General features: G+C 36.4%; 1 protein-coding gene across 5 annotated transcripts in view; it reads left to right on the plus strand.

The window, feature by feature from the left end:
• The window catches only part of EMCN (endomucin), a 105,872-nt gene extending 94,106 nt beyond the window's left edge, over window positions 1-11,766 (plus strand). For 3 of the 5 annotated variants that reach the window (XM_017511355.2, XM_017511352.2, XM_017511354.2), the window contains 2 exons: window positions 3,053-3,126; window positions 10,196-11,766. In XM_017511355.2, the coding sequence (XP_017366844.1) occupies window positions 3,053-3,087 (35 nt within the window). In that variant the 3' untranslated portion in view covers window positions 3,088-3,126; window positions 10,196-11,766. Of the gene's footprint in view, window positions 1-3,052; window positions 3,127-6,303; window positions 6,503-6,974; window positions 7,123-10,195 lie in introns of those variants that run through there. The other 2 variants (XM_017511353.2, XM_037732386.1) reach the window with 2 other exon arrangements.
• The last annotated feature ends 268 nt before the right edge of the window (window positions 11,767-12,034 follow it).

The following is a 12,034-nucleotide window of genomic DNA, read 5'->3' on the forward strand; positions in this document are numbered from 1 at the left end:
AGTTACGTTGCTAACATTTATTTTTATGTAACTTCTCTTGCCAAATACTGACATGTTTCCTAAAGAAATAAGTAGAAATAAAAACTTAAATGATTAGATTTGATAGAAGTTCACAAGCTTAGCTCAATTTTTCTACTGTTGCCAATATAATAATTTTTAGAAATTTTAAAATACAAAAGATATCGATAGAACAAGTATCTGACCACTGACTACTCAGAATTGATGACTGTTACAATTTATTTGTTTCAAGACCTAAGAAATACAGTGTTCATTATGAACATAGATGGGTAACACAATGAAATTTGAGCTTCAGTGGTCACAAAAAAAATCTTTGAATCTGTCATTACTTCAGTGTAGAACCCCTGGATGTTTTACCATGGTAGAGACCAATAAACAGTGTTTCCTAGGAAACAGCCCTCTGCAGCATCCCACCTTCAGGGAAAATTCCGGTGGATGCTAAATCATCTGGTTTTCTAGAAGCCTCAATGAGCCACAGTTAAAATTCTGGTCATTTTCTCCTGGGAAGAGAGTTCTTTGACCCCAAATCCCTCTTTTCCAATTAGGTCATGGAATACATAGTGCAGTTGATGTTCATCCATCCACATTCCCTGCTTCCTTTAAATATGTGCTTTGTTGAACAAGGTCTTCTGTTGAAATTGTAACTCATACATGTTTAAATTTGGAACTCTCTTAAATGTAAAAGAGAAAGCTCACTAGGGTATTACAAGAAGATGCTTTCAGGAAAAAAAACGAGCATCAAATGTGGCAGATCAAGGAGTCCTTTATAAGAATATACAAGCTCCTCCTAGGCTTTAGTAAGTGATCTTGTCAGGCTAAACTTCAACATGATTGACTAAAAAAATGTATGTGTGGTATGCATTTTAAACGTGATTCTTATTTATATCATCTCAGAAAGTTAATATATATCATTTCACTTTTAATATGTCAGGTTATATAAATTTTGAAATTAGAAATATATTACTCCATGGAGGAAGAAAAAAACTGAATCACTAAAAGCTTCAAAGCATCAGTTGATTTTGAGTCATTTAGAGTAGGAAAAATCAGATCTGAATTCATTAGAATATTCCTCTGCTTAGAAGATGCTGATAAGTAATAACCTAAGATTAAGTTCAAACACCTTAGCATGTCTGCAACACCTACCATGATGTGCTAGCTTTCTCTAGCTCAGTTTTGAAAGCACTTGATATGCAGTAATAATGCATATTTCCCAGACTTCATTCATTCCCTTCCCTGTCTCCTGTCGCTCTCCCTGAACCCAGCATTCTCAAAGGAAGACACAGTCTTTTGCTCTACTTTGTCAAGTATAGTTCCCATTCTTATGATAATTACATATCAATATGTCATTAGCACACTAACTAATTAGTATGCTAATGTCAATTACTCATTAAGTGCATAGTCATCAATTTTGCTTATTTTTACAAATAAAAGTTCATTAACAACAAAAAACAACCAAAGTGTAAAAATGAACAAAACATTCACAGATTTATAAAGCCATATGTAGAGTCATCTTCTGTCCTCAGCCCTTCAATATTTGTCTCTTTCTCTGCATTTCCACCAAAGTTTCCTTGACTGTTTCAACTGTAAGTGGTCTTTCCCTCAGCTTAACATGTTGATAATTTGACAAATTAACAGATATTACTGCCTTTAATATTCTTCATGGCTGAAACTACCATTTTAATATTTGACCACATTATGCATAATAAAAAATAGAAAAAAAAAAGATAATAAAAAAGAATTTAAAACTACCCATGAAACAACCTTCATACAACCACTATTGGCATTTGATATATATTCTGGATTTTTTTTCCACTGGATATGTGTGTGTTTTGTTTGCCTTTACTCTAAATATCATTATTCTTGTTACTGATATCATTTCGTTATTAAATCTTTCTGAAAATTTCTAGTCTGTCAATTAGACAGACCTTGAGGAGGAATGGTAGGAATTATAAAGATTTTCAATGACTTGTTTTACATGACTTCTGGCAGATTCTAGGGGGAGAATCAATATTTATTTTATTTAATTCTCATTCTGATACTTCATAGCCATGAGTTCTAAGTAGGTGCTGTGTCTTCTGCAAAATGAACAATAGTTAGCAAAAGATTATCTTGGAACAGGGGCTGAGAGGACTGCAGCACTACACCCGACATTTCTCAGAGCGAACCGAAGGAGCTCTTGAAGAGTCCTGAATTGGTTCTTCTCAGGGGTCTGTGGCACTATTTATTACTGCCATGATGGTACCAGTAACAGGTGACATCCTCAGAGTCCCCAGAGGACAGATTTCATAACAACTGGCAGATAAAAGCTGGAGCAAAATGATGATTTATTCTAAAAGCTGGAGATTTTAATTTATATTTCTTTTATATTGTGAGACTGATGTTGATACTCGATTCTACCTGAAGGACACAAAGAATGCAAAATACATTGGCCACGAATCCAGTGGCAGGTAAAAAAATACTTGGGGGCCTCTCAGCTTGCCATCTTTTTAGATTAATATTTCTCTGTATATTGGATGGTAGAATAGCACTTGGATTTTGAGTAATGGCACCCATGCTGCTCTGTACCTCACCCAAGTGTTCATATTGGCCTATAAATTCATTTTCACAAAACCCTCACTGAATTATTTAAACAGAAGGATGCTAGAATGTCTTCCTGATAAAATGGCACTTTAAAAATATGATATGGACTTGCTTAGGCAGAGCCAGCTCATGTAACAAGCAAAAATCAATACTTATTCCCCAGGGTTTCTCTGATGGTATCATCTCCCAGCTTACATCTCTGGCCCCCCCTCTCCTCTGACCTGCCCCACCCAGGACTTCATATTGCTACTTTGGAGTGAAAACAGACGATGGCTAGAAAGATCTCTTATATTTTGGTGACTGATTTCCAGACAATACCAAGAGGCAAACTGTGGCTCTAATGATATTCTTGCAGGAGAATAAAACTTTCCTTGAAAAACGGAAAACAAGCTAGGAAACTTTATTTCCATCCTTACTCTGAGCTTATAGATCAAAACATATCTCCTGTTCTCAGGTGAGCACTCTGCACAAGGAAAAACCAAGAACTGACAGCTTGAGGAAACCTCCCCACACCTAGGCAATAATTACGTAAGTTTCCCAGTTTCATTTACAGAGACATTCATTAATATCTGTTTTATTACCCTGCTACAGCTTAGATTATTTTTAAAGAATTTCAAAAGCTAAAAAGTTAATGGTTTGTGTCAGTGCAACCATCATTGTCTATTTGTCTAAAAACAAACTCTATAAAAAAGATTGCCAAAAAATGAATGACTTGGTAGTTGTAGCCAGTTTGTCCAATTGTCTTGCCTGTTGAAGGAATGATAGATACACTTTGCTCTGCCTGCTGATAATGTTTCCTTATAAACTCAGTCAGCCTACCTAGGTCAATAAGCACACACTAACTGTGGAAATCAGACAGGCTTTTGTTGCTAACAAAGACTCACAGGTTCTAAGTGACAATGCTTGCAAATTTGCAGTTTATTGCAGGAAAATGATAAAATCTAGAAACTTCATTAAAGATGTGTATCACCACCATAGGCTGGCTCAGGGAAATGGGTTCAGAGTTGCTAGGTGAAGGGTCTAATTACCCTCTCTCTATAAGGACCTTACCAGGATTCATTTTCTCTCTGTGTCCAGAAACCATGGATGTGTGGAAAAAACACCTCCAACAAGATGACCTAGAATTCAGTCTCAGCCAGGTTACCTTTAACTCAGCTGGTGATGTAGACATATTCCTGCTATGTAACCAGCCAAGCGACAGAGCCTTCCAGATATCTTGACAAAATGATTAATACAAATGATTAATCTTACTACAATAATTGTGAATCAATAAAAATGGAAATTTCTCAAAAGTATATTCCATGTCATGACCAAGAGTCAGCTCAAGGCAGGTACATTTCTTATTTTAGTAAAACAGCTCAGGCCAATGTTAAACCTGCTTTGGAATTAACTGTCCCAGTTGGTATGGAATTGCCTTTTACTTTCCTAGAAGTGGGTAAGGAAATGTTCCTCTGACTTTCATTCAATTGTTACAAGAAGTATAGGTTAAGTGTTTCCACAATTAGTTTTTGATGTTTTATAGAACATGCAGAAGAATCTACCCTTTGGTAGGTAACAATAAAAAATAAAATAAAATAAATAAATACATGCGCAGAATTGGCCGGCCCACAATGGTAGTCATTCTAGGTAAAGTGTCTATCGTGAGAAATCTTGTATTCACGGCCTGTGCCTACTGTCTAACTACTAACATTGTGCTGTTACAGACGCTTAGCAATTTCTTGCTGAATAAATGGTACCTGCTGTGCTTGTCTGGCCAATAGCAGAAGACAGAGACAGAGGAGTGCCATTCAAACATGAGTCAGTATCAGAATTTTATCCCTCTCTAGCCAGCAATTAGGGATGGATTAGGAATCCTGGAGTTTGTGCACCTCCAGCATGCTGCAGTGCCCTATGGAAAAGAGGCAAGACTGCCTTCCCCTGTCAACAGAGTAAACAGATGACTTACAGAATTGGAGAAAATATTCACAAACTATGCATCTGACAAAGGTATAATACCCAGAATCTACAAGGAACTTAAACAAATCATTGAGCAAAAACCAAACAATCCCATTAAAAAATGGACAAAGGACATGAACACACACTTCTCAAAAGAAAACATACACAGGGCCAACAAGCATATGCAAAAATGTCCAATATCACTAATCATTTGGGAAATGCAAATCAAAACCACAGTGAGATGCCATATCATATCAGTCAGAATTCAATCAGTAAAGTGTCAAGAAGTCACAGATGCTGGCCAGGTTATAGAGAAAAGGGAATGCTCATACACTGCCGGTGGGAATGTAAATTAGTTCAATCACTATGGAAGCAGCCTGGAGATTTCTCAAAGAACTTAAAATAGAACTACCATTCAACCCAGCAGTCACATTACTAGATATAGGCCAAAGGAATACAAATTGTTATACTATAAAATCACATGCACATGTATGTTCATCACAGCACTATTCACAATAAGAAAGATGTGGAATGAACCTAGATGCCCAACAACCATGGACTAGATAAAGAAACTGTGATACACATACACCATGGAATACTATGCAGCCATATAAAAGAGCCAGATTATTTCCTTTGCAACAATATGGATGAACCTGGAGTCCATTATTCTAAGTGAAGTAACTGAAGAACAGAAAACCAAATACTGCATGTTCTCATTTATAAGTGAGTGTCAAGCACTGAATGCACACAGGCACAAAGAAGGGAACAGTAGACACCAGGGCCTACTTGAAGGGGGAGGGTGGGATGGGAGTGGGTATTGAAAAACTACCAATTTGGTGTTATTCTAATTACTTGGGCGACAGAATTGTCTGTACATCAAACCACTATGACATGTAATTACCCATGTAACCAATCTGCAGATGTACCCCTTCTAAAAAGGTTGAAAGAAAAAAAATGGAACCTGGAAGTTTGCAGATTCTATGCAATGGACACTTTCAGGTGCAAAGTTTGGGAAGCTGAGGGTGAGATACATTGTCCAGCCCTAGCTCATACATGAAAAGCTTCCTTCCATATCTGCTATAGTTGCTTTGCAACCCAGTGGCTAGTAAAGGGTTGTTTTCTAAATGACCAAAATGCTCAAATATTAGTAACTAATTGCCCAACTTGGAGAAAGCAAGTCTGCAGTTGGAAAAAAAAGAAAGAAAGAAAAGGTGCATAGAAGGCAAGAAACAGTGTCGACCTTCAAACCACTTAATAAAAGTAATTTTTGTTCAACTCCCATTCCTTTCCATTTTTGTACTTTAAAAAATATTCCTAGCCTCAGATTTCAAGGCTTTTGATTTGAAGAGCTAAATAAATTTTGTTGCTCCTCTTTGTAATTTTGGAATTATATAACAATGTTCTAAAGAGTAAAGATCAGAAAGTAATGGGAAGAAACAAGCTTGACATCTGTCAATTCTATTGTCTGTCTCACTTTTTTCTTTAACATATTTCTATCACTGTACTTTGAATTTAATAACCAATGAGTAACTACTGTCTAGGTTGTCAACTGGAAATTAGATATCAACTTGGGGATTCAGAATAAATAGAAATGAATTCATCAAACCTAGAAGATTTAGGGAAAGAAGTTAAAAAGTCTTGAACCCTGATGCAATAGCAAACAGTAATACAGAAATAATCACTTATGTTAAAAATTTCCATCTCAAAACAAGATTCTAGATATATGTAATGCTTATTGCTTCATGCATTGATCATCAATTTCCTCCACAGCATTATGTTTAATGTGATTCTGCAGGGTGGACAGGAATTGTGAAACATTTATGAGCTATGAACCTTGCCTTCTGCAAAGCTTTACCTCATGGGAGCATGAAATCATATATAAGAGTGGCAGCAAACACGTAGAAACAGCTTAAATGTTTAATGATATGGAAATTATAAAATAAATTATAGTCTGCCCAATGACATTATACGATGAGTACAAATAATTCTCCAAATAATTTTTAATAACATGAAAACATGTCTAAAATGTAATATTAAATGGGAAAATAAGAATTTTAGAATTTAACAGATAGCCATTTAACTGTTCTGTGACCAGCTCTGTGCCGTTGTCAAAGAGGAATCTGCTGCTACCTGCTTGCTCCCTCACCAGTAAGTCTCATCTTCTTTCTGTTCCAAAACACCTTGGAAGGCTGCAGAGTGGAGGGAGTTTCAGACAAGTGAAGAACTGTAGTGTTAGAAAGTCCTGTAGCTTTTATGACAATTTGTTCCCACAGAACCTCAGCAATGGTAATTGTTAGCCATTTCTGTTTTTCTCCAAGGTACAATTCCCTGATATTTCTGTAACTTTCTAAATGTACCCTGATAATCTAAGAGTATCTTTGTGAACTTCCAGAAGAGCTTAACATGTTTACCGGTTATTTTTCTTTCATTTTAAGAAATAGCACAAGCTAAAAGGAAAACATCATTAAAAAAGAGATTTACAGTTGTCTCTCTGTATCCATGGAGGAGGAAGATTGATTTAAAAGCCCTGGAGATACCAAAATCTATGGTTGCTCAAGTCCCTGATATAAATAAAGTTGTGCAGTATTTGCATATAACCTGCACAAATTCTCTCATGTAGTACTTTAAATAATCTCTAGATTACCTTTAATACCTAATACAATGTAAACGCTATATAACTAGTTGTTATACTATGTGTTTATTTGTATTTTAAAAAATGTATTGTTAATTTTTACTGGTTTTGAATATTTTTAATTCACAGTTGGTTGAATTAATTTGTGGACATAGAACCCACAGGTACAGAAGGCCAACTGTATATTATGATTGTACTCTGTAACGCTGAATGAATTTCTTAATAATGCTCTGCACGGGGTTCCACATCTATAAAATCAAGACAAAATGATCTTTTCTCTTAACGGCTATTCTGATTCTATGTTTACAAATTGTTGTCAGTAGTGTTGAAGAAACCTATTATGAACTTATGAACTATTACTATAAAATAGTCATTTATTCATTATAAAAATCAAAAATATATTACATTTTAGGTTGTGAGAGATTCAGTGACTGTTCAGTCCTTTATCATTATTATTGAAGCCAACACACTAATTTTAGAAGGATTATAATGCGGAAAAAAAGCAAAGACTGATACTGGAATAGATGTACAGAAATCACTAATGAAGTAAGGTTTATTTGTTGAGAAAGATAGTCAACATGAAGTGCAAGATTTATTTGTTGAGAAAGATAGTCAACATGAAGTGGATGCTGATGAAATTACAGTTTGTTATTTAGGTTGCTGATCTTTGAGAAAATAATCAAAACAATATCAATCATGAGCATTATCCTATCAGCACAAATTCCAATGTTTACCAGTGGAACTATGCTACAAACTCTCGACTTCACTTGAAACTCATCTATGGAGGAGTATGACTCAGTTGAACAAAAAGTGATTGAGACCTTAGTCCTCATCAAGTATTAGTTCAGGTATAAAGAGAGCTTGTCATAGTTGCAGTTCTCAAGGAGCTTATAGAAGTGGAAAGAAAAACACATAAGAAAAATAATTTTAGTATAAGATGATAAACAACATAGTGGTATGTAAAGACAAACATAATACCGTGAAGTTTAGTGACAAATTTCTTAGACATGGTATTTGAGCTGAGACTTACAGAATGAAAAAAAAAAAAAAAAAAAAGGTGGCCTAGGTGAAGAGAGGAAAGATTTTCCAGGCACAGGGAATAGCATGTACAAAGAAGAAAAGAATTGTGACAGTGCATAGTATATGAAAGAAATGATAAAGCTTTAAAAATTGTTACAGTAATCTGATACTGCTGCAACATTCAATCTATATTATAGTATTTTTAAATGTCTGTTTATTGCTGATTAAATGTTGTTAGAAACCAACATTGTCCTTCACTATAGATAGTTTGAGAAGCGCTGGCCTAGAGAATCTAATTCAATAGCAGCCTGGCCGGGAAACAAGGCTCAAGTAGCAGAGAGTACTAGATCATAAGGAAGCCTTGTTTCCCAAGGGAAACCATGAAGGACTTCACGAGGCTGGAATGAAGCACTAACTTTCTTCATTCACTAATGACATCAAAAAGTCCTTTATCCACAAAGAAGGGAACAACAGACACTGGGGCCTTCTTGAGGTTAGAGGATGGGAGGAGGGCGAGGATCAAAAAACTAACTCTCAGGTACTACGCTTATTACATGGGTAACAAATAATCTGTACAACAAATCCCGTGACATGCAGTTTGCCTGTCTAACAAACCTATGCATATACCCCTGAACCTAAAATAAAAGTTAAGAAAGAAGAAAAAAAAATTTTTAAAGAAGTCATTCGTCACTTGAGAACTCCTCGCTTGGCCTTGGATATAAAATATGCCTAGAAAACGAGTTCAATAATTGAGGGAGATGCCTTGTCTGCAATCATCCTTCTAATCATGGTACTTATGCTACACCATGCTCCAGCATGTGCTCGACCACCAACCAACTACGAATGCTCTGGAAGTCACATATATCCCCTTCTCCAATCCTTTCCATATCTTAAGACTTGACATGGATACTTGTGGCTGCCACCCCAGGCCACGGCAGCCAATGTCCAAATTTCCCTCATGTAAAGCAACAGTTCAGTCATCCCTATCAAAGGACTTGCCTTCATCAACCAAACCAGGAAAGAGTTGGTTACAGGTCTCCGCCACTAGTACCACTCCCCACACCTTCCCCCACACACCATATCATGCACTTCCCAGACCCTAGCAAACTACCAGCACTGCCCTCAGCAACACAACACCCTCTAATCTTTTCCAGGTTAGGCTATAGCCCTTTTCCTACTTGGGACACAGAAGTCTCCATCTCTTGCTCTTTTTTAGACCAACACAAAGTTGTTTCTACATTGCAAAGAAAGCAGTAAAATAATAAACCAAAGGCCTGGCTATCTTTCCTGGGAAGAAGTGGCAAATTGCCTATTCATTCTTCGCCCTGATGAGTAGACAGCAGCAAAGCTTGAAAGTTGCCCATAAATTTCTTGATTACTCACATTGTCACCCCAAGCAACAGATCTTGAACTGTATCCCATTAGTGATGGGGTAAAGTTAAAGGCTTCAATTAGAAGATAAATATGAGATTTGTGCTTGATACACACCCGTGTGTGTTTAATGTGGAAGACTCATTCAAGAAGAGCAAGGCCAGAAGCAGAGAAGTCATAGGCTATTGCAGTATTCCACTGGAAAAAGACAAAGGCTTGAGCTAGGGAGTTACAGTAGGGAGGAAGATGAAGAGGCAGAATAGAGCAGAGAAAAATGTCTGGAGGGTAAAAATTTCATGATGTGGTAATTAACTAGATGTGCCCAATGGGGAATGAGGAAGAATAAAACCATAGACAATACCCACACTTCCAGCCTGGGTGCCTGAATGCATCATGGAGGAAATAGCAAAGATTGAGATTATGGAGTGAAGGGAATAGGTATGGGAAAGAAAACGGCGCTTTTTTTTTTCAGGTGTGTCAAGTTTGAAGTGCTTGAGAGACAGTCAAGTGATTCTACTAGGTGGAAAACATTGAGCTAGCGACAACCATTTCTTACTAAGAGATGGACTCCCCCAGCATCTCTATTTCTTCTTCCTTTTCTTGGAAGCTGAACTTTGTTGTTGTTTTTGTTACTCACAGGCTTAATCTTCAGCTTCTATGCTCCAAGGGCGAAAAAGGAGAAAGTCCCGCAGAATCAATCTTGACTTCCATACCTGCTGCTGGCCTGTACCAGTTGTCTATCCCAGTAAAGTGATGTCCAGCTCACTTGAAAGAATTTGATGGAATCAAAAGAAGCCCTGGGACTTTCCTGTCCTCTGACATTTAAAAATTACATTATTCCATTTATAGGAGCATTCCTAGGAAAAGGAATTTTAGGAGGGTAATTTGTGAGCAGTGAATTGACAGCCCAGGAGGCAGGCTCACTGAGAGGCATGCCTTTCCTTGAAGTTTAAAGTTTTCAGGGCCAAGAATTTTTATCCATGAAGACTTTTCTTGGTTTTCTTATATTAACTACTGTTTGTATTTATTGTTTACTGCTATGTTAATGCAGGGAACATTTGCATGTATATTATTAAATATTAGGTAGAAATCATACCATGCTATTTTGTACATATAAATATTTTATTCCTGTTTTTGTGTGTTATTTTAATAAATAATTACTGTACTCAATACACTAAAAATACCACAACATGACTGTGAAAATGGCAGTGGTATTGTCTTCCTGTAATTATGAATATTTTTGGATGGATTGTTAGAATATATGAACTCACTAATGAAACACATCTGTAATAAATGAGAAAGGGACATAGGATTCATGTATCAGAGTCTGTTAGGGGGATAGTGATTTACCAATTCTTTGGTCTTTCTATTTGTCATTCATACTATGAGATGAAGATGTAAGTATAAAGGCATTTATAACACTATACTGCATTAATTAAGATAATAAGATCATGATTTTTCATTAACTCATTTGATTGATATTATCTCCATGCATTTTTTATTTCTTTTAGTAATGTAATTACTTGTTCTAGCAATCATTGCTAAACCTCCAGTTTGTAGAAAACCAAGACTTTATAAATACATAATCATGATATTATTTTTCAGTGTATCACTTCTCTAAAAATACCATATGATTATAGCTGCCACTCCATCAGGAGCAAATTCTTCTGTTAAAAGCTAACAGATCAAACATGACCACTTTTTGACACGTGAGATCAAAGTGTCAAGTTGGTTGAGATTTTTTGGAAAGCTTTGGAACTGATGAGCTGCTAGTGGCAGTTCTTTAACCTATGATTATCCAAGCTGATTTTGATGCTAAATTATCTTAGTGATCTGAGGGCAGTTTGGTGGAGATAGAATCTTGTATTTAAAATAGCTTTTTAAAACTTGTTTTGTGTAATATACTTGACAACTTCCATCTTTACGAGTTATATAATCATCTCGATTTTAGCTTCCTGATGTTTGGACTATTTCTAACCAAGGACACCAAGCAAGCATAAGCATATCTATATTTCTTACTGGTGTCTTTTTGAGATTGATGGGAAGTAGAAAAAAAAAAACAAGAAAGGAAGAGAGGAGAGAAAAAGGCAAGGATCTTCACTATGTATATTTTCACTTTGAGCTGTTGTGCCCATGCTTAATTCTAACCTAGAAGTCTTTAAGTGGTGAGCCAGTGACTGGAGCATGCCAATCAGAGAGTATTTGTTTTCAGAAAAAAAAATATCTAAGTTTGAGACCAGTGTGGCCAACATGTTGAAACCCCACCTCTATCAAAAATACAAAAATTTACCTGGTGTGGTGGCGCACACCTGTAGTCCCAGCTACTCGGGAGCCTGAGGGACATGAACTGCTTGAACCCAGGAATTGGAAGTTGCAGTGAGCTGAGATGGTACCACTGCACTCCAGCCTGGGTGACAGAGCAAGACTCAATCCCAAAAAAAAACAAAGATACTCCAAATGTCCAGCATCTTGCCCAGC

The sequence above is a fragment of the Cebus imitator genome, unplaced genomic scaffold (genome assembly GCF_001604975.1).
Source record: "Cebus imitator isolate Cc_AM_T3 unplaced genomic scaffold, Cebus_imitator-1.0 Scaffold447, whole genome shotgun sequence".
NCBI lineage: Eukaryota > Metazoa > Chordata > Mammalia > Primates > Cebidae > Cebus > Cebus imitator.